Source organism: Phascolarctos cinereus, unplaced genomic scaffold (genome assembly GCF_003287225.1).
Source record: "Phascolarctos cinereus isolate Bilbo 61053 unplaced genomic scaffold, phaCin_HiC Scaffold_5;HRSCAF=322, whole genome shotgun sequence".
NCBI lineage: Eukaryota > Metazoa > Chordata > Mammalia > Diprotodontia > Phascolarctidae > Phascolarctos > Phascolarctos cinereus.
This window is the reverse complement of record NW_027555958.1, coordinates 118,290,603-118,317,811: the sequence shown is the minus strand read 5'-3', so window position 1 is coordinate 118,317,811 and position 27,209 is coordinate 118,290,603. Positions and strand designations below refer to the sequence as shown.

Sequence of the window (27,209 nt, the reverse complement as noted above, 5' to 3'; positions counted from 1 at the left end):
AAGGCAGGAAACTGGTGCCAGCATAAGGGCATTTCTCCTCTTCCTAATGGAGGCTAATATAAATTTTCTCATATGTTAAGTATAGAGTACAGATCCAGCTAAGTATTTAAGTGTTGAAAACTGCTTTAAAGGATTGAAAAAATATTATATAATTTATGTATCCATATATTTTAAACTTTTAAAAACTGGATATATGTGAAATAGGCATTTTTGTACCCTCTTCCACCACTTTTAGAGGGGGGGGTGTGTGTGTGTGTGCGCATGTGTCCATCTGTCTCTCTGTCTCCATTTTTGTGATCTCTGCCGTAATGGTACCTAGATGGAGGAATATCAAAGAACCTATTGTCATTAAAGCTAAAGCAGGCATAGAAATCAAGAATCATGTAATTCCTATGAAGCAGGTTCACCACTTAGGCTCTAGTTCTTTGCCAAGAAGTTTTGGAGATTTCAACATTGGCATTTTTGCATGAAGACTCATTACAGGGGTTCTCCAGAATTCATCAATCACATATGCCTGAGACCAGCCTAGAGAAAATGAAATCCTTGGCAAGATAACTCATCAGCTGTAGGAAGGATTCTGAACTCTAAAATCTCCCCAGCACTGAACTTCAGGAAAAATTTGCCTTTTTCTTCCACTCCATTTCTTAGCGTGCATATTTTAGGAACAGTTAGATGACAGATCTACATATCACAGGAGGATAGAAGTTCAAAATTGAATATTGCTGAGGTATAGGCTATACCTGAACAGGAATCCTATTCATAACAATTAATCATTTAGCCTCTGCTTGAAGACCTCCAGAGATGGGGAATCCTGTTATCTCCTGGGATTGCCCTTTCCATTTTTGATCATTAGATAGAGCATTTATTAAGCACTTATTTTGTGCCAGCTAGCATGTACTATAAGACACCTAGGTGACACAGAAGATAGAGTGCTGGACTTGGAGTCAGGAAGACCTGAGTTCAAATACAGCCTTAGATATTTAGCAGCTATGTGATTCTGGAAGTCATTTAACCTCTATTTGCCTCAGTTTCCTCAACAGGAAAATGTGGGTAATAATAGTGCCTATATCCTAGGGTTGTTGTGAGGATCAAATTAGTTACTATTTGTAAAGCTCTTTGCAGACTTTAAAGTGCCATATAAATGCTAGCTAACTAGCTAGCAAGACACTGTGCTAAATGCTGGGAATATAAAGTAAAAAAGACGATCCCTATCCACCAGGAGTTTACATTCTAATGGAGCAAAACAACAAATAAAAGGAAGCTAAAGGGCGTAGGAAATGGGAGGCAGAACTCCTAATTGTTAGGAAGCTCTTCCTTCTATTAGTCCAAAATATGACTTGGAAATTTCCATTCATTGCTCTCATACATATCTTTTGGGCCCAGGCAAAATTTTCCAGGCAGCCTTTCAAATATTTAAAGATGAAAATGTTGTCGTCTTCTTCAGGCCAAACATTCCTTGATGCTTCAATAATCATCTTGTAGCATGGTTTCCAGTTCTCTCTGATCGTCATCACCACTCTCTTCTGGACATGCTTCTGTTTGTCAATGTCTTTTCTAAAATGTGACACCTGGACTTGAATGCAATACTCCAGATATGGTCTGACCTCAGCAGAGTATAATAGATGTTTGGTGTAGAGCTTTTTTTGTCTTTTGACATTAGGCTAATAAGAAAGTTTAATTTCTTTTATTTCTTTGAAATATTGACCCTCATGATTTACAGGAATAGTTATTTATTTGATCATTGGTTGACCATATTAGGTTATAACACCAATCATAGGAAAAAAAACATCAGAACAGCAGTCCTGCAACAACAGTTATCTCCGTGGTCTAGGATACCCAGAATCCAAAAGAACATTAAAAAAAAAATAAATCCATGAACTGACTCTCATTGACCTTGAGCTCACTCAGCACTCCTAGCCTACTTCCCATACTACCCCTATTAAGCTGTGCTAACAGGCCCAAGGCTCTGACATCTCAAGGCTCCTGTAAGTAAATTGGAAACTTAAGATTTCCTCCTTTCACTCCTTCCACCCCGCCCCACTCCCACCATGCCACCTCAAAACCTATGCTCAATATTATTGTGTGTGCTAAAAACTCTTACTTCATATACCACACTAGTATTTCATAGTTAATCACCTGGGAAATGCTAGGTAAGACCATATTGGGTCCCTAAATAAACTCTGACTTCCTGTTATGATGAAATGGGAACCAACCTTTAGTCTTAAAGAAAAAAAGTTATTTTAAGCTACCTTTAAAGATTCGGAAAGTGGTTTTGGACACCAAATTTGATCTGGATGTTTTTATTTTCATTCTTTTGGTTTTGTAAAATACATAGATCCCTTCAAGCCTCAAATTATTAGTATTGTCTTTATCTTTTTATTTTTATTAAAGACACACACACATTACCTGACTGCACACTAAATTACAATGCAGATTGTTCTCATTGTTCTTATTGACAGTTGGTCTTAAAATATTTCTAACTCCAAAAATGAAGTTGGACTATATGAGAGTGTTTGCGTGTGTGTGTGTGTGTGTGTGTGTGTGTGTGTGTGTGTGTGTGTGGGTGTGTGTGGGTAGTGGTGATATCAGACGTGAGGGGTTGCTTTTTTTTTCAGAGAGTAAACTGAAAAAAGATGCTAGACTTTGTGGTTTCTTTGCAGGTACAAAGGAAGCATTATGTCATGTGAAATATTTTGAGGAAATGGCTAAGATGCAGCTCCACTGATTCAGGTCATTATTTGAGAACTTACGCATGTAGTATGTCACAATTCCATTTGCAAACACACAGGTTTATTCTCAAGTTACCAAAAGTGGTCCACTTATTGGTAGGTAGCTCTTTTGGAGTAACTAGAAACTGTAAGAGGCAACCTCATCCTATATCAGATATAGGATGAAACTTTAAGTCAGAAAGACTGGGATTTTAGTTGTCTGACCATGGGCTAGTAACTCAGCCAATTACTCTCCCAGGCTACTCTCCTGGAGTTCATTTCCTGGTTGAAATCACAAGTTGCAACAGATATGCACATATACAAATAAACAAAACCTGACATATCCACAGAAATAATCAAACTCACAAGAGCTAGGGATTTGGGTTTGTTTGTTTTTTTTAAAGACCAAAGCAAACAATACATTGTTGGTCGATTTCTGGGTTACGTGAGCAAGAAGATGGAGGACTAGACATATTTTCTTATGTCCATGACCTTTCAAACCTCTCCAAAACAGGAACAGAAATTATATACCGAAGATTGTCAGTTGTCTCCATGGTTTAGAATACCAAGAATCCAAAATAAGGTTAAAAAAAAAAACCCAACAATCCATGAACTGTCATTGACCTTAAGCTGACTCAAAACACTTCATCCCCTTCCCATGCTACTGACAGTGTGGCTGCACCAGCAGACCCAAGGACCTGACACAAAGTTGAGACTTGTAACAAAATCCAACCCTACAATCTGATACCCCTTCCCTCTTTCCAGTACCATAGAAAGCCCAGCTCCAGGCTGTAGAAGCTTGCCGAGCCACTGACAGACAGCCAGTATAGCAGGCAGCAGCCCTTTAGGAGCAAAAGCCTGCTGGGAGCCAGAACTCTGCAGCATCAGTTTAGCGGTTCTGCTGGTGCTATGCTGGGACAGAAAACTACGTAGCACCAGTGCTGCAAAGTTGTAAACTTCAGCTTCAGAAGCAAACAGCCCCCCAGCCTGAGCTCAGAGAGAGCAGGACAGGATACTAGAACCTGGACACTGTGTGTGTGTGTGTGTGTGTGTGTGTGTGTGTGTGTGTGTAAGGGAATTGTGTGCAAAATGAGCACAACATCCAACTAGGGTGAGTTCCAACTAACTAAAAGTTACTTGGATCAGAGATCTATGCTGGTGAACCATGAATTGCCCAACATGGGAGGAGACTGAAATGCTTTAAGATCTAGCCTCCAAGGGAAACACCATTAGAGAGGACAGAGTCAGAAAGTGAATAAGAGAAAATTGGAGGGAAAAAAGACTGAAATTATCAAAAATCTCAGGAAGAAGAAAACTCAAAGGTCTTGACTGCGAGCAGATAAATCAGCAGGGAAAACATTTACAACAGAAGGAAATATGGCTGCAAACCAAAGGAAAATGATACAACCTTAGTCAGTTAGAGGACCTGTGAAATGTAAGGAGAACATGGAATTACAACACGCTATTCTTGATTTGGCAATAGAGAGATTTTTTTTCTAATCCTTTTGTATCTTACCCGCCTTCTAATAATTTATGAATCAGTCCTTCAATGCCATCCCAATTATATCACTTCTAGCATGGATCTCCTTTATTTACATTGGATTTGCTGGTATAATCCAGCTTTTTCTTTCTTTCTTTTTTTTTTTGTTTGTTTGCTTGTTTTCTTTGGTATCACTTCCATGTCCCTTATAAGCACATGTGGGACTGTGATATTTGAATTCAAGTATGATGGTTCCATTGTCCTTGATGGTGAAGATGGTTGTGTGTAAAAATAATTGCAGATCTTTTCCATTTTTTTCAAAGAAAATATTTATGGCGTGTAAGCATGAGGCTTCTGTGAAATGCATGGGTGGGAGGGAAATGTACAATAAGCAGCAGGGAAAGAAATGTCTTCCTGGTTGTTCATTGGATCATCATACTGGTGACTTCCTACTTTAATCTTCCCAGTGAATCAATGGCATTCTAATGGTGCAAGTGTAGTGCTGCCTGAGCATACTCCTGGGGAAAGGAGGATTCTAAAAGAGGCTTCATTAGCAAATATGTCTTGTTGATTCAACCTGCATGTCATTTTTGGCATCTGGCCCCTTCTCTCCTTGCACCAAGCTACCCACTCTAATTTAAGCCCTCATTAACTGGTCTATTACAATGCCCTACTATTTGATCATCTTGCATCTACCCCTTTCCAATTCATCCATCCAAACAGATATTCCTAAAGCACATATCTGATCATGTCACTCCCCTGCTTCTGAAGGTTCCATGGCCCTCTATTGCCTTCCTGCATTGCTGGAGGCAAGAAACTATTCTGTTTGGTATTTAAAGCCTTTCACAATTTTGTTTTAGCCTGCTACACATTACTTCCCTAACTTTCTCTAGATTTGGTCAAACTGTTCAAATTGTTTTTTCCTGTTTACTACATTCTGTCTCTCATATTTCCATTTATTTGCATAGACTTGTTCCTGTAGCTGCGGTGTTTGCCATACCTCTGCTTAGTTTCCTTAAAGGGTCAGCTTCAATAACACCTTCCACACAAGGTCCATTCTTTCTGCTACCACCTTCCCCCGTACTCCTCTCCTCTGCCCCTAGAAATGATTTCATATTCATTTCATATAGATTTCATGTTCCCTTGTCTGTTTATGTGTTCTTTCCCTTTCATAGAATGTAAGGTCCCTGATGGCAAGGACTGTTTTGTTTTTGACTTTGTAAAATACCCTCCTACCCCTATGCCACACTTATCAGAATGCATGGCACATGGTAGATACTTTTAAAAGCTTGCTGAATGAATGACACTGTGTGATTCAGTGGATGGGGAACTGTTTTTGGAGTGTTTCTGAGTTCAAATCCTGCCTCTAACTTTGTATGTCAGCTTGGGCAGACCGCTTAACCTTTCAGTTTCTGTAAAATGGATGGCTTGGGCTAGGTGGCCTCAGGTTTCTTCACATTCCAAATTGTGATCTCATAAATGACTGAAGCAGCAGACACTGCAGGGACCAGATTTCCTCCCTCTAAATACAGTCACCAACTTAGAATAACTTCACAGAGCAGTTGGGAAGAATCCAGTTGGATCATGAGCAAATTCTTCCTCACCCCCAACACTGCCCCACCCCAGTTTTGCTTTATATAGTATCAGCTCCACTCTTTCTGAGTGAGGGCAGCAGCTGATCCAAATGTCAGGGATTGATTTCCAATCAAACACATGCTTAATCACTTTTTCAGAGCCCTACACCTTTGGGGATCATTTAAACTTGTTGTTTTTTTGGGTTTTTTTTAAGCTAGTCTACTTGTTCTAGTATAGGATGAGTCCAGACCTACAGTCGGATGGTCCTATGTATCCCTTGGGAAGTTTTTTTTGTTCCAGTTTATTTTTAACTTTTATTTTATTTTTCTTTCTTTTCTAATTTTCTTTGGGTTTAGCTAGGCCTTAATAAGCACCAAAGCTGGTAGGAGTTAGAGGAACTTTTGTAACATTTTGTTTGCATGTCGAATCTGTATTACTATGTATTTGGGGGTGAGTACAAGCATTTGGACTCTCAGAAAGGCTGTTAACTTTGGAAGTATCCAAGAACTTCAAGGATGTTATTGAGATTCAGAACCAGTGACTGTGGAAGACCATTAAGAAGTGTAACTAAGAGACAGCTTCTAGAATCATCCTAAGTCACCAAAGAGCTATTGAGAATTGTTGATAGGGACTGATGCTCCTCAAAGCACTTCAGTTGTATACACTGGAACATCATCATCATTGTCATCATCATCACTAGCATTAATATAGTGCTCTAAGGTTTGCAAAGCACTTTAAAATATTTTTATTAATTTTGTTGTTTTTTATATCATCAAAGTTTTCCCCAGTTTGCCTCCCCTCTCCCTCCCAGAGAGCCAGCCCATATAACAAATAGTATTTTTTACAGACAAAAAAAAAGAGAAGAAAATAAAAAGAAGAGGGAAAAAATCAGCACAACCAGTAAATGTACAACCAAACATATGTAATATGCAATACCTACGGACCTCCCACCTCTATAAGGGGTGGGTTGGGGAGTTGCAATGCACTTTACAAATATATTTTCTCACTTGATCCTCACAATAATCTTGGAAGGTAGGTGCGATTATTCTAATTTTATAGTTGAAGAAATGGAGACAGGTGAAGTGACTTGCCTAAGATCATATGGCGAGTAAGTATCTGAGGATTTGAACTCAGTTCTTGAGTCCAGATTTAGTGCTTAGAATTAGGATTATGTCCAGTCACAAAATAAAAATGAAACTAAAAGGTTCAACATTTTATTTATTTTTTAAAATAGATAATATTTTGGTTTTCCCTAATTACACATTAAAACAATTTAAAAACTTGTTCTTGAAAGTTTTAAGTTCCAAATTGTGTCCCTCCCTCCCTTCCCTCCCCCCATCCTGAGACAGTAAGCAATGAGACATAGGTTATACATGTGAAATCTTGTAAAACTTTTCCGTATTAGTCATTTTGTATAAGAAGATTAAATAAAGAAAAAAGAATGAAAAAAAGAAAGTGGTAAATAGCATGCTTCAATCTATATTCAGACAATATCAGTTCTTCCTCTGGAGGCGGATAGTTTGCTTTATTATTAGTCCTTTGGGATTGTCTTGGATTATTGTATTACTGAGAATAGCTAAGTTTTTCATAGTTCTTCATTGTACAATATTGCTTTTACTGTGTACAATGTTTCTCCTGGTTCTGCTTGCTTCACTTTGCATCAGTTCATGTAACTCTTTCCAGGTTTTTTTGAAATCATCTTGCTTGTCATTCCTTATAGCACAATAATATTCCATCATAAGTAGATACTACAGCTTGATTTCCAATTCTTAGCTGCAGCAAAAGGAGCTGCTATAAGTATTTTTTTCTTTTTTGGCTAGGCAATGGGGTTAAGTGACTTGCCCAGGGTCACACAGCTAGTGAGTGTTTTGTGTCTGAGGCCAGATTTGAACTCAGGTCCTTCTGAATCCAGGGCCAGTGCTCTATGCACTGCACCACCTAGCTGCCCCCTGCTATAAGTATTTTTGTACAAATAGGTCCTTTCCCCCTTTTTAGGAAATTTTAAAAATAAGAGCTATTAAAAGATTTATTAGAAAAGATAAATGTTGGGGCAGCTAGATGGTACACTGGCTAGAGTACCAGCCCTGGAGTCAGGAGGACCTGAGTTCAAATCTGGTCTCAGACCAGACACTTGACACTTTCTAGCAGTGTGATTCTGGGCAAGTCACTTAACCCCAATTGACTTGCTGAAAAAAAAAAAGATAAATCTTTTATTAAAAAGATTTCTCAGGATAATGACAAACAACTGTTTTCTTTCACATATTCACTCTTATATTTTTAGCAATTAGAATAAGCATTTATAAAGACAGACAAATAGCAATTTTGAATTTTGTATGATCATTTCTACCAGGATTTTGTGTAACTACCATCTTCAAGTCAGAGCAATGTTCTGGAATACCATATTCCATCAGTTTATGTACTCTTGGCATTCCTGAGAGAGCTGTCTTCTGTATCTTTGGAAAAAGAAAAGAAATATTTATTAATTCTCTGTATTCAGATTCTTAGTACCTTATCCAGAAGACACAAGAAATTGCTCCTATTTTTTGCTCTTTGAGATGCTGGGTTAGAAGGTCAAATTTCTACTCATTTGAAAGAAATATCTTGTAATAGGGAAGAGAGTATTTTTAAGTGTAGTCACTAGTGTAGAAGTAGCTTTGTTATCATATCTATCTTTTCCAAGGCACCAGGTTTAATAAAAAGCCTAAGTAGATGGCCTCAGAGTAATCTCCAGTGCTGTGTGTATTCATTCATTCATTCATTCATTCATTCATCATTCATTCATTCATCATTCATCCATCCATAATTTAATTTATTCATCATTTACTAAATCCCTACTATTTCTTGGTCCTTCAAAACTAACTTTACCTTCCTGGAAGGGTATTCTTAGTGGTGACAATATATACAATTATATATACAAGGTTTAAATTATAAAGAATGGTTCACAAGAGGGCCTGCTTTTCATCTCCCTTTTCAATTCCAAAGCTCTTCTCCCTGGGACTGGTACTCCAGATGAAGGTTTGCAAATGAAAGATACTAAAATAAAGACTTGAAAATTAATTTTTTAAAAAATATGGGACATTGTACTTAGAACCCAAATCCTCACAGTCTTATCTAACATGTGTACCATTTCTCTGGAGCCATGAAGGAACAGATTTCAGTGCTCATACTGCTTCGGTCTAGTTCAGGCAAATATATTTCTGCAACTACACAGTTGTTGGAACCAGGCATCACATCCACTTCAACCTTGTCATTGGTGCCTTCATATACCTTTTGTTTCTTCATAAAAAGGGGACAAAGTAGACAGTAATGTGGATTTCACAAAGATGTTATTCACTATCGTTCCAATAAAATCAGATCTATTATACATGGAGATTAAAAGGACACATGAAATTCACACTCATACAAGAATTTAAAAAAAACACAGGAAAGAGGAAATAATTGGATAAAGTCATTGATGGGAGATGGGAAAAATCCTAGGGAAAATGCCTTTCCTTGCCAAACTCTCAATGTTGAGATATGGAAGTTGCCCAAGGATTTGATGTGTGAATGGCTCAGAGAAAATATCCAAAAAATTTACTCTGAAATCTAGAAGTCTTTGGAATTTGATTTGATTTAGGATAATAGGATTTAGAGCTAGAGGGAATTTAGAAATTATCTGGTTCCAACAAGAACCTACTCCTTCCCCCCATATCATATGGAGAAAATGAAGAAATTCACAAAGAAGTCGTTATTACTGAGTCATGCACTAGATTAGATCTTTTTCTTGGTAATCTTGATGGTGTTGAATTGGAGAAAGGAAGGAGAAGGAAGTCATTTGAATGCTTTATGTTTCTTTATCTGAGGGGAAAGGTCAAAACTTACACATACATTCAACTTACCATGTCTAGGGAATTATTAGTTATAAATACTCTGTATACTAGTTCATAATAATCCTGTATTGATATGTTTCTTCCTTTTTTTCCTTTATAGGGTGAATCTGGAGCATGAAGTGTCAACTGTATTGATTTGTTGTTTTGTATCACACTGATAGATACAGGTCCTATTTTTGCTAGAGAAAGAAAAGGAAAATTAGGATATTAGAAAAAAAAACCAGTATATTCACTAGACCTAATTACTTCATTTGGCCAAATTATAAACAATGATCAATTATTATCAAACTCTTGAGAATAGGATTCACAGGTAGCAGACATGGACATCACTTCAACAGTAATAGGGATGGCTAATGATTCTGCTGGTGAGGAGGCTTTGATAGTTCTTATTTCAAAATTACCCAAAAAGCATTTTCTGCTCATCATAGACTTGTTTTCAGAAAATGTGACTTTCGAAACAAAACAAAATAAATAAAACCTCAAAACCTTAAAAGTCAAGATGAGAGAAATCTGGACCAGTTCCAAAAGTTGCAAAATTGCAAAATAAGCTCCTCCCCTATTATTCCCCTCCCCTAAAGACTCCTGAGTACCCTTCAAATTGTCTTTCAAAGGGACAATTCTGTGTCCTTTGTAATGCTGTGGGAAGAAAGAGAAAGACCTTTGGCTTTAGAATTTAAAAAAAGTTTCTAAATTAAGGACTGGTTACAATGTTCTGGGCACTGTACTAGACACTAGTGATACAAAGACAATGATCAAAACATTCCCTTCCCTCAAGGAGGCTATAGTCTGTGAAGTGTATATATACATACATACATATATATATATATATACATACATACATATATATATATATATACACACACACACACACATACACACATATACATAATCATATATATACACACACATAAATAAAACCCAAAATATATACCAAGTATATACAATCTAATGAGAATTGACACTAGACATTGGGAGAACAAGAAAAGCCTTTTGTGTGTCTATAGGAGATGGAGCTTGAGCTGAACTTTGAAGGGATTCCAAGGCATAAAGTTGAAGGGCCAGGAGGGTATTTCTGGCATGGGGTAACTGCCTGTGCAAAAGAATGGAGATGAGAGATGGAGTGTTAGGTATGAGGAAGTAAAAAAGGGTTATTCTGGCTGTACCACAGAGTTCATGGACATCTGAGTGGAGCAGTGGATAGAGTGATGGGCCTGGAATCAGGAAGACCTGAGTTCAAATCTTGCCTCAAACCCTTGATAACTGTGTGACCTAGGCAAATCACTTCACCTTGTTTGCCTCAGTTTCCTGATCTATAAAATGAGCTGGAGAAGAAAATGATAAACCACACTTGTATCTTTGCCAAGACAATCCCAAATGGGGTCATGAAGAGTCAGATACAATGGAACAACACCAAAACAAGAACAGAGTTCATGGAAAGAAGTAATGTATAATAAGCCTGGAAAGGGTGGTCAGATCCAGATTGTGAAAGGCTTTAAATACCAAGCAAAATAATTTATATTTCATCCAATGTGGCTTGGTCTGACATGTTCTAGGAGTATCACTACAGCAGCTGCACGGAGGATGACCTAGAGAGGGCAGAGATGAGAGAGGGACATTGGTTTGGAGGTTATCGCAGAACTCTGGGGGAGAGGCAAGGTCAGAACCTGAACCAGGCTGGTGGCCAGGTGAGGTGAGAGAGAGGTCTAGATTCCAGACCTAAAGAGGGAGAAACTGACAAGACCTGATAACAGCTGATACATGTGAGGTGACAATAAGTGAGGAAGTTGATGATGATTAACTATGGTTTCTTACTTGACTTACATCCTCAGATCACTGAGGCCTAAGAGTCCATAATAACCATAGAACTAGATAGGATTCAATATGGTTGACATCTCAGCCCTGCACAAGAGAGGGCTCTTGATCCCAGTAAACTGATTAATCTTCTTGCCTGCCATGGAATTATAAGAGCTAAAAGGGACCTGAGAGGTTAGTCTAATCCCTACATTTCATTGTTGTTCTTGTTCAGTCATTTTTCAGTCATGTCCAACTCTTTGTGATCCCACTTGGGGTTTTCTTGGCAAAGATACTGGAATGGTTTGCCGTTTCCTTCTCCAGCTCATTTTACAAATGAGGAAACTGAGGCAAACAGGGTTAAGTGACTTGCCCAGGGTCACAGAGTTAGTGTTTGAGGCCAGATTTGAACTCAAGAAGAAGAATCTCCCTGATTCTGAGCCCAGATCCTTGAGAAAAACACACATTCTTAACATACACTTATCAGTGTACTTTCTGTATACTCCCAGTAAAATATAACGTCCCCCATTCACTTTGACAAGCTTCTCGTAACCCAGAGAGGAACATGTACCCCAGATTGGGAACTCTGTTCTATTTCTGTCCTCCAATGAAAAGATTCTTTTTTTTTTCTAGTGACCTATCATTTTGTTTATATTTTCCTTTTTTATTTCCAAATGGTTGAGTTTCACCATCTTATTCTAAGATGTCTAAGCCATAATCAGTTCCTCTTTAGTTCATCTGTCGATAGTTTTGCCAAGTTCATTTCTTCCTTTAATTCCTTCAGAGTGGTTATATTTTAGTATGTTTCAAAAAATTCTAATTTTTTTATATGGGAAAGAAATCTCATAAACTTGGTGGAAACTTCTATAATTAGAGTTTATGTTTCCTCTCTATCATTTCATACCAAAGGGAAAATTGATAAACAGAAATGTGGAAAATAAAGGCACAGCTGTATATGCCAGTTATAAACAAGTTTCCTACATTAGTCAAAGAGTCCACAGTGGAGCTGCAGTAGGCAGATTCAAGGATGGGTGACTTACCAAGGTATACATATATTTAGTAGAGAGGAGAGGCCTTCTTTAATATAGACATTAGGTTGTTATAACTTTGAGAGAGTTCTAAAATGAAATTTAAAAGTTTTAGGAGGTAGAACTGTTTGTAAGAAGACCAATAAGAAAAGATAGGTACAAATATTGTGTTTCATGAGTTTGACTATATCAGTTTGATTATAATCAAATGTACTATTAATGATATACTAGATAAATAAATGTTATGATATAAAAAGTGTTGGTCTTTGTTCTAAGCACTCTGCCTTGAGAAGGGCAAATAGTTGCATTGAATTAAGAAGATGGGTATCTAATAAAGCAAGTTTCAAATACAAAAAAAAATTATAGTTTTTTTTTCTTGGTGTTAAAATTTTGAGTCCATTTTTCTTTCGGTGCTTTTGCAGCTTCGTGGCACAGTGCATAGAGCACTGGGCCTGGAGTCAGAAAGGCCTGAGTTTAAATCCAGCCTCAGACACTTACTAGCTGTGTGATCCTGAGCATCCATGTAACTTAAACTCTGCCTGCCTCAGTTTCCTCAGTTGTAAAATGGAGATATTAATAGTACCAACCTTCCAGGATTGTTGTGATATTTATAAGAAGAGATAATATTTATACATCTCCATGCACAGTGCCTAGCACATAGTAGATGTTTAACAAATGTTTGTTTCCTTCCACAAAGCTGCAGAAATAACAACAGGCATAGAGTATCCAACAGACTTACTTTCCCACCAGGGGATAAACCTCTTTGTGATGCTCCAGTCACCATGGATGCCAGCAGAGGCAGCTTTCACCCTTCCATAATAAGGTTCTTGTACATCTGAGGTTTCATTTGTCAGGTCACAGGAGAGTTCATAAATGCCCCAGCATTCCTCTTTGTTTGTCCATTTTTTCTGTCCATAACTATAGAAGAGAGAGGGAAATCATCAACAACAACAACAACCCTGAAGACCTAGATGGTTTATTTTTTTTCTTTTCTAGATAACTGCTGTTTTCCCCTGGCTAGTTGAAGTCATTTTGCAAATGCAGCAGCAGTTCCAGACGATTCTTAAGGTTTCCACCTGTTCTTCAGTTTTGCTGGGCTGCTAAATCAACCCTGGTCCACTGAGAGGTCACTTGGGCTTCTGTTTTTAAGGTTTGGGGCCCTTGAGATGCAATGGAAGAAATGCTGGCTTTGGAGCCTAGCATCGGGGTTCAAATTTCTGGCACTGTTATTAGTGATCTCTAATCTTGTGCAAGTTGTTTAATCTCTCTCAGTCTCGGTTTCCTCCTCTGCAAAATGAGTGTTTTGAACAAAAGAACCTTTAGCTCCCTTCCAGCTCAAAATTTGTGATATATCAGCTGCAAGAAAGAATTTACTAGCTCTTTGTTGAGGGGCAGGGAAAAGGAAAGGGAAAAGAAGAGAAAAGGATAAACATTTACATAGTGACTACTACGTGCCAAGCACTGTGTTAAATACTTAAAAAATATTATATCATTGAATCCTCACAACAACCCTGGGAGGTAGGTGAAGTTATCCCTATTTTATAGGTGAGGTTAAGTGACATACTGAGGGTCACATAGCTAGTAAATGTGTGAGGTCAGATTTGAACTCAGGTCTTCCAGGCTCCAGGCCCAACTCTTTATCCACTGTGCCAACTTTTGTTGTCCAGTTGTTTCAGTCATGTCCCAATCTTCATAACTTGATTTGAGGTTTTCTTGGCAAAGATACTACACTGTTTTGCTATTTCCTTCTCCAGCTCATTTTACAGGGAAGCAAACTGAAGCATACAAGATTAAGTGACTTCCCAGTCACACGGTGCTATTGTCTGAGGACAGATTTGAACTCAGGAAGATGACACTTTCTGACTTCAGGCCTGGTGCCCTATCCACCATACCAGCGAGCTGCTTAATATGCTGCCCAGCTGCCTCATTTAGGTAGGGATATGATAAGTGAAGAGAATAGAGAAAGGTAAATGTCTTTTCTCCAATTTGTTAATACTTCAAGGACCAACTGTTTTGTTGCTATTCATACTCTGTCCTCTGATGTGGATAACAACTCCTCTGGATCTATTTAGGTGGTCTTCAGGAAATGCTATAACCAAATATTGTCCCATAGCTAGTCTAGAAATTAGCCTCTCCTCCAAAGGTAGCTAGGTTGGTCCTTGGACAGCAGATAGACTCTCTCTCATGGGGCTGACAGGAAAATCAATTTTCCTGTTATTATAAATGCCAAGTCCTAAAATAAATCAATCTCATAAGTGGAGGAAAAGGTATCTTTAATCAAGATAAAAAAAGTTCTCAAGCCTGGGACACTTCTATGCATCTGAGTACATAGGTGTCCACCAAGAAAACTCTTAGAAAGGTTTTTATACATTCAGGAGAAAAAAGGGGGGTGGGAGTGGGGTGAGAAGAAGGGTCATATGAGGATCAAAGCCTGGTCATAAGCTTCCAGCTACTTTTGGCAATCTGACCAAGAAAACCCACTTCATTTTGGTTGTCTCTACCCTTCATGATTCTACTTGCCCCAAATGAAGGGGCAATGACACTTGGAGCCATTTTCAGTGGCTGTGGCTAGCACCACTTGGTTCTGTTTCAGGATAAACAGAGCTAAAGATCCCAAGGGTGGAGCATACTCCAAATTTAATTGGGAGTAAAGTGCTTTAAAAGAAGGAATGGAATGACATTCCTAGGATTCTTTAGAGGGAGGGGCTTCTCTTACTTTCTATGGCCTTTGGACTAGGAAGGGAATATCACATTTTATATTAACAATATTAAAATTATTTTTTATCCTGTCAAGGTCCAAATGCACCCCATTGGGCAGCTTGGTGTGTGACCCTAGGCAAGTCACTTAACCCTGCTTGCCTCAGTTTCCTTATCTGTAAAATGAACTGGAGGAAGAAATGGCAAACCATTTGAGTATCTTTGCCAAGAAAATTCCAAATGTTCTCATGAAGAGTTGGACACTACTGAAACAACTCAGCAGCAACAACTGTCTCACAGAGCTTGGCTTTTTTGCTGGCACAACTTTTGAGAAACCCGGTGTCATCCTAACACTACCATAAGCCATCAAAATTGAACTGTGGTAAGAGAATAGAGAAAAAGGTAGCATGGATCTAGTTTCTCAAAATGGGCAGTGTCTTTCAAAATGCAGAGTTGCTGTATACCTTTTCAGGCAGTCTGTGAAGTCAAGACTACAGCTCTGCCTTATTTAAATCTAATTCACCTGCAAGTGAAGACATATTCATCACCCACTATTTTACCCCAACATTGTGATGTCATTGACTGTCTTTGAAACTGAAGGATAATCAACAATTTTCCTAAAAGTGGTAAGACATTTTAATTTCTAGCATGGTAAATATCAATAGATATAGCTCACATAAACAAAAGCTCTTTGGTGGGAAGAGAACTTCAATAATTTTAAGAGTATTAACAGGTCCTGAGACCAAAACTTTTGAGAAACATTGGTCTAGAGTATAGCAAGTGGTCTGGCTGACTGGAGGGGAAAAATGTACATTGGGGAGCAACCAGCTTAAAGACTTTGGATTTTATTCAGTGGTCAATCAGATGTTGAAGGTTTTTGAATATGTGTGTTACTGTTTTTAAGGAAGGGTAGTTTGATAGTGGTAGCAAGATGGATTGGAAGAAGTGACTGTAGGTAGGGGATCCAGTTCTAAGACTGTTGGCAGTAAATAACTCATAAGGGAAGTAGTGAGGACTTACAGTAGCATGAAAGCAGTAGGAATGATAAGTAAGACACAGCCCAGGAGGAAAACATGGATGCACATCATTGCTGTGGCTCTAAGTTCTGCTCCAAAGTATTTTGATATTTCAAGGGGTTTCACTGATGTATTGACTCCTTACAACTAGAGGTATATGGAACTGTATATTGTAAGAAAGGAAAATTTCAGTACTATTGTGTTGTCTATTGTGTTTAATCTGAATTTTGTTGCCATTTAATGTTGGGAGGTTTTTAACTAAAATTTTTAATGAACAGAAATTTATTTCTCACTTCTACCCCCCACGCCTTTAGAAGAAAAAAAAGAAACAAATTCTGTGCAACAAATATGCATAATCAAGCAAAACAAATTTCATTGTCTGCAGGTAAGAGTTTTCTTGGTGGACACCTCTATACTAATGAAAGTGATTTATTCAGCTATTTCCTAATTGATGGATATCTTCTTTGTTTCCAGTTTTTTGCTAACACAAAAAGAGCTGCTATAATTAATTTTGTACACATGTGACCCTTTCTTCAAAGGGTCAGGAGTTCTTAACCTGGGGTCTATGACCTTGTTTTATTAAGTTTTTGATAACCATATTTCAACATATTGGGTTTTCTTTATGATCCTATGTATTTTATTTTATGCATGTAAAAATATTATTCTGAGAGGGGATCCATAGGTTTTACCAGACAGCCAAAGGTATTTATGACATGAATTTAGGTTATGAGTCCCTAGGTTACAGGAAATGATGATAAGCAATGAGGTTTTTAAAAATACATTTTTGCCATCTCTGAAACCAGATTGTTTTGCATTTTATAGGCCTGAGAGTGAGAAGTAGGTTTAGGGGGTTTCTAAGTTTGAATTACTTCCATAAGGCAGGCTGGAAAATGTCCATGATTCCATAATCTCTAGGGGAATTTCCAAGCCACTACGCCTCCTCCTGTGTAATTCCTCCATCCCCTTTCCAGTGTAAAAACTAGAAGTTAGCCAGGGGCATGCTGGTAAATGTTTAACAACTGGTTCTCAGAAAAAGAAAAGCACATTTATCACCTTTTAAGTTTAGTCTGTACCATTAACATTTTTCTCTATCACTTTCTTACATCTAAGCTATCAACAAAACACTAAACCAGATTGGTAACTTTTGCTGATTTCTGAGGTGTAAGTGCTTACCGTGAATATTTAACAATCAGCTATTGTGGGCCATTTTGAAGTTCTCACACACCTTTGGAACAGGCAGTCAAGCCAAGTCCATTACCCCGTGAGGCACAATAACTGTTCATATTTGTGTGAGATTTCCAATGACTATGGCGTTCACATAACTTATCTCTTTGACAACTACCCTGTGAAAGCTGACTTTTGTTTATGGTCTTGAGGTTTTATGGAAGTATTTGTCATCCCTTTCTTATTTGGTCCTCACAATAACCCTGTGAAACAGATAGTGCAAATGTTATTACTTCTGTTTTACAGAGGAAACTAAGGCTCAGACAGTGTCTTATCCAAGGTCAGAAGCCTGGGAAATCACAACGTTGAAATACGAACCCAAGTCTTCTGTGTCCAGTGGTCTTCAACTGGACCATAGTATGATGTGACTCATAGAGCTTACTGACTGACTGATGGCAGGGCTATTTCCTCTCTTTCTGACTTCAGTTTCATTCTACTTGGACTGAGGAAGGATTGTCTTAGGAAACTTGGGATTGGAGATTCAAAGTTCCAAAAGACCGTTAAGTCCAACCCTATCATTTTATAGATAAGAAAACTCGGGCCCTGAGAGATTAAATGATTTGCCCACAGTCACACAGGTAATAAATGATAAAGCTGAGTTTTGTAGCCACACTCTCTCTCTCCAAATCCATCATTATTTCCTTGGCACCACAGGAAAAGGAGTTTCCCAGGCAGGCAAAAGTTAGAAGGAATACTTACATTTTGTACTGCACAAAATAGACTGTGTTGTTGGGAGTGGAAGCACTTCCAGGATGCCAGTGTAAAATACTCTGGAGATTAAATGACTGAAATTCAATGCTCAGGGGCCCCAGAGATTCCTGTACTGGTAGGCTTCCTGGAACAAGAAGAGAAGGGAAAAAACAGTACTAAGAGAGAAGCCAGAAGTGGTTTGCCAGTATTTAAGGACCAGAGCTGGCTGTTTATTCTCTGAATGTGGTCCAAGACAAATTTCCCTTCTCAAAGAATTTTGTCTTTCACCCCTTTCCAAATAACACGATGTATGATATCACTAACAGGTATGTGGAAAACACAGGAAGTTACTACACTCAGGGTCCCCTGCTATTGCAGGCTAAATTTGACTTCAGGGCCTGTCCATGCTTCCTGACTGTCATTATTCTTCCTATTTGGAGTCTTTCCCCACTTATTTCCTTGTTCACGTGGAGTGTCTTCTCCTTGAACCCACTCTGATTTTTCCTGTCTGCATACTCATACATCACAAACATACAACCCCTCTATCCCTTAAATTCAGTGCCTTCTCATTGACCTGCTTAAATAGATCTAAAAATCTATTTTTTTTTTTACATGAGCATTTCCTAGCAGGAAGCAGAGGTAGAAGGAGACATAAGGTGATGATTATTCATCAGAATTATCACTGTGGCTGATCCTCAAAGCCTGAGGAAACTGGGTGGGTTGTGGTCACTTCTAGCAACACTGGCGTTTCTAACATTTTCAGCAAGTTTAGCAGTCGACCTACGTCAGCAAATTTCATTATAAGGATTGTTATGTACTTAGGCACTGTGATAACCTGTGGTTGTTGTTCTTTGTCCTTTGTTCTCAAAGAGGACCATGACATCAGGAAGGTGGTGTCATGACTTGTACTTGAATTGGATTTAAGTGAGGCAGGCCTGTGCAAAGCCTCACTTTCTCCTCCAGAGCCATCTGGTTTCAGTGGCAATATTTAGGTCAGGACCACTGGAGATGGGCCCCACTGTGCTAAGTGCTGAGGACACAAAGGGAGGCAGAAGACAGTCCCAGCTCCCGAGGAGCTCACAGTCTAACAGAGGACAGAATATGCGACAACCATGCATAAACAAGATTGATGCTGTGATTGTTCAGTCATTTCTCCAGTCCTGTCAGACTCTTTATGATTCCATTTGGGGTTTTCTTGGCAAAAATACTGGAGCAGTTTGCCATTTTCTGCTCCAGTTCATTTGACAGATGACAAAACTGAGGCAAACAGGGGTAAGTGACTTGTCCAGGGTCACACAGCTAATAAGTGTCTGAGTTCAAATTTGAACTCAGATCTTTCTGACTCTTGGCCTAGTTCTTTATTTGTTATTACCATCCTTATACATGAGATAATTAAAAACAGGGAAGTGACTGGCATTGAGGGGTAGTAATAGGTTATTGCTAATTTGTTATTTTGGTCATATTTTAATTGGCAGATGGAATGAAGCTTGTGGACTAGCCCTGCTTCTTGATAGGGACCTAGACAATCCCTCTGTCCAAGTCTAGACATGTAGGTGACATAGGACTTGAAGTCAAGAAGACTTTAATTCAAATCCTGCGCCTGACACTTTGTAGCTATGTGACCCTGGCCAGTCATTTAACTTCTCTGTGTCTCAGTTTCCTCATCTGTAACCTAGGGATAATAATAGCACCTACCTGTCAGGGTGATTGCGAGGCTCAAATGAATTAACACATGTAAAGCATTTTGCAAACCTTAAAGATCTATATAAATGCTAGTATCATCATCTTCCCCAGTGTCAGTGTGCCTGCTTGCAAATTAGCTCTGGCAAATGGAAAGCTAGCAGGTACAGTAACAGGCCTGAAGGCATAATGGCTAGGATGCTAGATGTGGTGTTGGAAAGAAATGGGTTCAAATACTGCTTCAAATCCTTCCTACTTTTTGGCAAATCATTTACCATTCTAAGTCCAATTCCTCTTCCTGTTCCCTGTAAAATGGGGAGTGAGGAGTCCAGGATGACACCTAGGTTATGAACCTGGGTGACTGGGAGGATAGTGTGGTGACCTAGACAGTAAATACAGGAGAAAAGAAAAAGGGAGAGTGGTGGTGGTGGTGGGGGGCAGATAATAAGCTGTTTCTAAAGGTGAATGAACATAATTGGTAAGAAGCAGAAAGTAGCCTTAGACTTGCTCACTGCCCTTGATTTTTCCATTAAATCTGCTCAAAGCAGTGTCTGTCATGATGGAAGCTTGAGCAGATGATATCCCATCCAGAAAAAAGAAGATTTAGTATCCTACTCTCCTGAACTTCTACTCACCTCTCTCCTTCACCCATTAGAATGTAAACTCCTTGAAGTAATGGATGCTGCCATGATTTATCTTTGCATATCCAGTGCTTAATAGAGTTCCCTGCACATAATAGGGGCTTAATAATTTTTTAGAAAAACAAATTAATTAAATACTGATATCTGTCAACAACATTTCTCTTTGTAGTTTTAACTCCTCTAGGATCAAACAGAATAAATGTTGAAGGGAAATCCTCTTAGGTACAAACTGAGGATTACAAATTATCAGGCAGCATTATCCTTTGGCCTTCACTTTTCTACAATGCCTAACATGTTGTTGTTGTCCAGTCATTTCAATCATGTCTAACTCTTCATGACTCTGGCGTTTGATAAAAAATGATCCTTTTTATTTTTTATTGCTCCTTCTTTCATGTTAAAAGATAATACAGCTCTTGGGAAAGAATCTGTGACCAAAAGCAAGGATTATTATCTTACCTCGGTGCATCAAAAGATGAGAACTATTTATAACAGGTAATAAGCCAAAAGTTTCTCAGGGAAAAACAGAGCTCATTTATCATGGACACTTGGAGAAATGGGTCACCTAGAGGTGAAAAGGGCCTTGGTCCTTTAACATCACCTAAGCCATTCAATTCTCCTCTTTCATGACTTGACCCTCTCCTCACTACACACACTTGCACACACAAATAAGACACTCCAAAGAGTTAGAGCATCAGCAAAGACTCAACCTCAGCTTCCTCATATATAAAATGGGGCTACTAGTATTATAAGTCTACACTGTACTTATGGGATACTCAGGTAAGGCAGTGACAATGCTTCGAGAGAAGAAGAAAAAAATCATTTTAAAATGCAAAATTATAAGACATATAGATAATAAACATCTAGATGAAATTTCCTATTTTGATGCAACTCAATTTATTGTCTACCCTGAAACATATTAAGATATAGAGACACATATAGAGACAAAAGAAAAGAGCCAGTGCTATTTCCGGAGTATCTTGATCACTCAGTTTACAAAAAGAAAAAAAGGACCCCTAATAACAAATTTTAAAAAATTAGAACTTACCTCCTCCATAAATCCAGAAGAAGTTGATAAGAAAGCTTATAAAGCAATGTTTCAGCATCATGGTCAGACTATGACTATGAGAAACAAATATTCCACTCCACAAAAAGACAGCTACAACCTACCCAGTTCTATAAGTAGGTTGAAAAAAGGAAGTGATACCTATGTTTTCAGCTCTTCCTTTTGCAAGGTACAAGGAACAGTCTCTTTTGTGAAAAAATGATTTATCTTGGTAATCAGTGTCTTGGAGATTCAGAATGCCCACCTGCCAGCCTTCTGACCAAAGTTCTTCAGAAGAACATCTCTGATAATGAGATTGCATTGACTCTTATCTTGGTCAAACTCCAACTCAAGCTTGAATTGATTTTATTCTACTTAGGTTTGGATGAAGACAGACTCCCATATTTCCTTTGATGGCAGGAGATATCAAGCCCTGTGGACCGAGTGATCTAAGGCACATACTCAAGACCTCATTTTAATATAACCCACCTCCTAGTATTTCAATCAATCACGGCCAGTTGGCACCCCTTGGGAATACCTGCTTTTGAAGAGCGTATAAGGCTGTACCCCCAAATCCCAAATTTAGCCAATTTTCTACTGAACTACCATGCAACGCATGTCAAGCCATCTTGAAAGAAATTAAACCATGGACACACATACCCTGATTTTGTTTGTCTCTTAGAGTGGACTTTGTTTCAAATTGGGGTTCGTGGGGTTTGGAGTTCACATTAATGGTGCCATGATTCAGATTTGGACTAGGATTTTTGGGGTATACTCTTTTTCACCCCAACAGAGCTAGTACTGGGCACCCACAGGACTTTCTCAAGTCCCAGCCCTGAAGGATGGGTAAGACTTATCCCCAAAATTCCAGGTACTTATCTATTGGGCTTTCCATTTTAGATTGTAGTCTGTTTTCTTTTGTCTCCAAATGGCTCTGTTGTGATTTGAGAGGTTCAGGGACCCCTCAAGGACTGAAGTACAGGGCTGGGTCATCTGGAATGAATTCATGGCTCAAGCAATCTTTAAGTCAAGTTAGCAAAAGTTTATTGTTATGCTTTTCAGCTGGCAGAAGTTTTTTTTTTTTTGGTGAGGCAATTGGGGTTAAGTGACTTGCCCAGGGTCACACAGCCTAAGGAACTTCTAAGGTCTATAATTAGAGAAAGAACACTGGGAAAGAACTCCCACCTTAGGCTTTCAGTGGGAGATTAAGATTTTTTTTGGGGGGGGGTTCCAACCTGGCCAGGTTAGGATACCAGAATAAAGTTAGATAACGAGTAATGGAATCAAAAAGCAGGGAGAGATAGCAATCTTTACTGATAAAGTTCTAGAGCGTGCAGCCCAAGACAGCAAGGGCTCAGAGAGGAAAAAGCTAAGGGTTTGAATTGAGGCTTAATCAGATCTCAAAGCTAGAGTTTGTGCTGTATATATCTGCTATCAAGGCAATGTGTTTAAAACTGCAAAAATAAGGGTTTGTCTGGTCTTTTAAGCATTATAAAAGCTATTTGTGAAAAGTCTGGGAGAAATACAACTTGATTGATTTGTAAATCCTTAGGTGGTAACTCTCTTCAGATTCTAACAGGTGAAAAGAAGCAGGACTGAAAGTGGAGTGAGTTTTTGTTTTTTTTTTAAATTTGGAATGTAAAGGAAAGTGAAGGTAGTCTGAGTAATGGGCTTGAACGATTAGGAAGGAGGAATAAAAGTTTGAGTGAAAATATGATGGGTAGAGAAAAAACGGTTTGAGAATAGATGGGAATGGGGTGGTCTGCAGCAAGCCCACATGCTCTAAGCCCCCATCTTTGGATGGTTGTTCTGGGTGCCTTTGTGTCAGCTTTAGATCACGGTGTGAGGAAGTTTGATTTCGTTTTAAGTAGAAAGGTCGAAAAAAAATTTTTGTAGCTTGATTTGAAAACCAATAAAGTTATAGAGGGTTAGAAGACCACCCACTTTTCAGCCTAAACCTGTAGGAAAACCTTATTAAATCTAACCTTACACAAATATTGGCTATGGTAAAGATATTGATTATTGTGATTTGAGATTATTATATAAAATCTTAAAGTGTTTCCCTGTCTGCCTGGGGGAAACTGACCACACTCTGTCAGCATTGATTCAAATTCCTCAGATATCTTTGCTTGAGCCAAACTCTTAGCTAACCTGAATGCTTACAGGTGATTTTAAACTGTTTGTAAAACTTATATACATCAGCCTGAAACTCCCAGGAGGATGAAATGCTTAGGGTAGCTTTTTTTATCTGATAAGCCTCAAAAACAGAGACAGGATTTGAGCTCTCTTAAGGAAGTAGAGAAAAAAAAAGGGGGGGGAGCTATTCAGAGGTAGGAATCTATAGCCATGTGTCTTTTTTTTTTTTTAAGGGAATATATGAATTTGTGGATATTTCCTTTTAAAGGGCCAAGACTATTGGAAAAATTTTTAAATGTTTATCATTAGCGATTACAAATCCAGATTTGATTTGATTTAAGTCTATTTACCTCAGTTTACTGTTCTGTAAGGGAATAATAGTGGAACCCACTTCCCAGGGATTTGCAAGGATCACATGATTGTACAATGACTGGCATATGCTAGATATGACATTATTATTATTTCTCTAATTTAATGTAATTTTTACATACCTGATAACTTTAAAGTAGTTTTAAAGTACCAAAAGTAATAAGACCAATAATTTCTATATGTGATATGTGATAATCTAAAAATGCAATAAATATCATATGAAGTTTATTGTTTGTATTTCTAAATTGTATTGTAGTTCTAAAATTCTCTTAGATTGTAAAATTTGAGAGACCATTGTGAGGTACAAATGGTGCTAAAGCAATTTTAATCTCAATTTGTTTCATATGAATTGGGCCTTAAAAAAAAAAGGATGTCAAAAAACTTTTTGCAAACTGTTAACATTTAATGAAGTATATTTGGTTATAAATAAGTAATAATAATAATACTGATATTTACTATGAGCAGATTTTTCATTTGAAATCTTGGCTATTATGAAAATGTATAAAGTGGTTTCAGATTGTAGTTTCAACGTATTAATGATGAGATGAATGATTCTCTGTGCAAGGTGATTTAGAAATGCATTTACCTAAATTGATAATGGGTTGTTCAAGTTTTAAATACATTATAATGTGTAGGGTATTGTTACATTTCTAAGTTGTGCAATTTGGTAAACAATTGTATCACCTATGTTGTTAGAAAAGCAATTGCTCTTATGATGCAGATGTTGTTAGATTAAGAATTGTACTGTCAAAAAAAAAGAATGGGTTAGGAAGTTGTTAGGTCATTCTATCTGACCATTTTGAAATACTGTAATTTAAGAAATCATAAACTTTTAAGTTTTATCTATATTTGGCAGGAAGTTTCAGCTAAAATTATTTGGTTCTCGCTTATGAAATTTGAGATTGTTAGCTAAGCTATTTAGAGTTATGTTTAAATCAAATATTTGTAAAGGTATTTTTGTGAAAGGAAACTTGGTAATTGGGCAAGAAAGGACCTTACAAAATCTTCTTATAATTAATTTAGTTTGTTATAGTAACAGGATAATTGTAATCTGTTTTTAAGAAAGGGAAATACTTTTATGAAGAAATGTTTTGCAAAATCTTCTGTGTGATTTTTAAAAGGCCTACTAAATTTCCATTTGCAAGCTAATTTGTTGCAAGTAATAATTTCATATTGATGACAATTATGTCCAAACCTACTGTGAATTTTGAGTTTCATTCCTCGCTTTCTTGTATCTTTGGACTGTCCTTAATGGTTGGTTTGAGAGAAACAGTCTGAGACAGCAGCTCAATGGGAGCAGCATCAGAGGTATTAATTACTACGAGTTGGAAGTTAGGAAGATCTTGCAGTTTTGATCTGAATTAATTCCCTGGCCTACCAAGGGTTAAAATTAGTGTTTGTACTTATCACATGTATAAGATTCAATTCCTGAAGTGTCTCATTCTTTCAGATTAAGTATGATTAGAGAAGGATAAATAAGCTTGAGAAAGACATGCAAATCTATTAGAGTAGTAACTTATGATCTTAATGGAAATTTGATTTTACTCATGATGTTATTTAATCAGGAACTAGAACATGTGTAGGAGTGCATGCAAACTATTTAAGGCTCACCTTAAAGATGTTCCCTAACCAATGTGAGATTATAGTCATTTCTGAAACTTTGATTATTTGGAACTTGCTATTCAAGACCTTATGAAACTGTTATTCTGAGTCTGACTCCAGGTACGGTTATTAAACAATGCTATTGAACCACTAATCCATGATGTCAGCAACCCTGTGGGATCCATGAACTGCATCTATGAACTGCAGAGGGTGGTCTTATGGGAAGGTCCGAAGAATGACTACTCTGCATGAGCTGAGGTAGGATTCTCCTGACTCAATTTCCCTACTATGACTTAAGCCTGGCTCAATGCAGTTGGCCATCTGCATCACTTTTGCTTTGGATTGACATGAAGTTAGGGAAATATTGTTCCCTTTCTGTTATGTCCCTATTTTTTTATGGCAAATTTCTATAATCAAAAGTTTTATAAGCACAATATTAAATCTATTATATAATAGATTGATGCTGGAATATCTGAAGTTACCATAGTAAGATGCAAGCATAAGATTGAGCTATTTGGCCTAGAATTTTAGAATTAAGTGTTTAGCCTTGACATCTGTTACTAGTATATTCTTGTATAAGTTAGGGTCCTTTAATTCATCATAACGGTATGGGGATAATTAGGCCAAGGATTAGTGAAACCAGGATATTATTCTGTTACTTAGTTAATAGTTAATATCTTACCTGTCTCATTTTGTTACAATTAGTTAATGTTAAAAGAAGAATGGCTTGTGGTCTATCTTGTAAATGCTTTAGAGGAAGCATCCACTTTAATTAGGGGTTATTTATTTGAACATGACCAGAAGTTGGAATTGTTTTATTGATACGTACTGTTTTTAAATTGATCACTCAATGTATTAAATAAAAAGCGTTGCTATTAATTCCGTATTGGAATCTCCCTCCTGTTGGGGAGATGAATGTGAAGTATAAAAACTAGGTTCTAGGGACAGCTAAGCGGTGCAGAGGATAAAGCTCCAGCCTTAGAGTCAAGGGGATCTGAGTTCAAATTTGGCTCCAGACACTTGACACTTAGTAGCTGTGTAACACTGGGCAAGTCACTTAACCCTAAGTGCCTCACCAAAAAACAAGCAAATGAAAAAAAACAACTGGGTTCTAATTTTCCTGTTTTTTATTTGAGTTTCTTAAACATGACAATTGGCCAAGGTTCCAATTTTGATTTTATAATAATAGAGACATAAGGGTCGAGTTAATTTTCATTATTTGACCCCATTATTGGCAAGGTAATTTAAAAATGTGTTAAGATCAATCTTGTAGGAGAATGGACACAAGAAAGAGGATTTCTACAAGAAGATAGTCTGTTGGACACTGCTTGAACAGCACTCAGACCAGAAAACTTCATCAGATGATATCCCAAAATCAAGACAACTGTATGAGATGTCTTAAATGGACTATCTATTTTTACTTTTTCCCTTTGGGTCCTTGTATCTGTACTTACTAAGGGGACTGCCCCCTTTTAATTTGTCAATGAGTTGATCAGTTTCTCCTTCCCCTCTCACATCTTATTATAAGTCCCCAAAACCCCTTGATGAAGCATTAACTATAACAGTTACTGATTAATTGAGAAGGCTATGCCTTTCATTAGAATCAGGTGGAGGAATCTGAAAAATGATTCATTTTGGTAATCTGTGTCTTGGAGACTCAG

General features: G+C 37.7%; 1 protein-coding gene and 1 long non-coding RNA gene across 3 annotated transcripts in view; one reads left to right on the top strand and one right to left on the bottom strand.

Moving 5' to 3' along the window:
- Positions 1-6,961: 6,961 nt before the first annotated feature.
- Positions 6,962-21,579, bottom strand: IL22RA2 (interleukin 22 receptor subunit alpha 2). 2 transcript variants are annotated; one of them, XM_020987159.2, is made up of 6 exons: positions 21,445-21,570; positions 18,088-18,223; positions 13,191-13,369; positions 9,642-9,811; positions 8,888-9,039; positions 8,185-8,216 (listed from the first exon to the last, which is right to left on the bottom strand). In XM_020987159.2, coding segments are annotated over exons 1-6 (699 nt in total). In that variant the 5' UTR covers positions 21,506-21,570; the 3' UTR covers positions 8,185-8,215. The 2 variants fall into 2 exon arrangements, with proteins under 2 accessions (XP_020842817.1, XP_020842818.1); XM_020987158.2 differs by lacking the exon at positions 8,888-9,039 and having other exon boundaries at positions 6,962-8,216; positions 21,445-21,579.
- Positions 21,580-25,490: 3,911 nt separating this feature from the next.
- The window catches only part of LOC144457544 (uncharacterized), a 46,652-nt gene continuing 44,933 nt past the window's right edge, over positions 25,491-27,209 (top strand). Inside the window, exon 1 of the long non-coding RNA XR_013486929.1 lies at positions 25,491-25,806. This is a non-coding gene — a long non-coding RNA (uncharacterized LOC144457544). The remainder of the gene's footprint in view (positions 25,807-27,209) is intronic.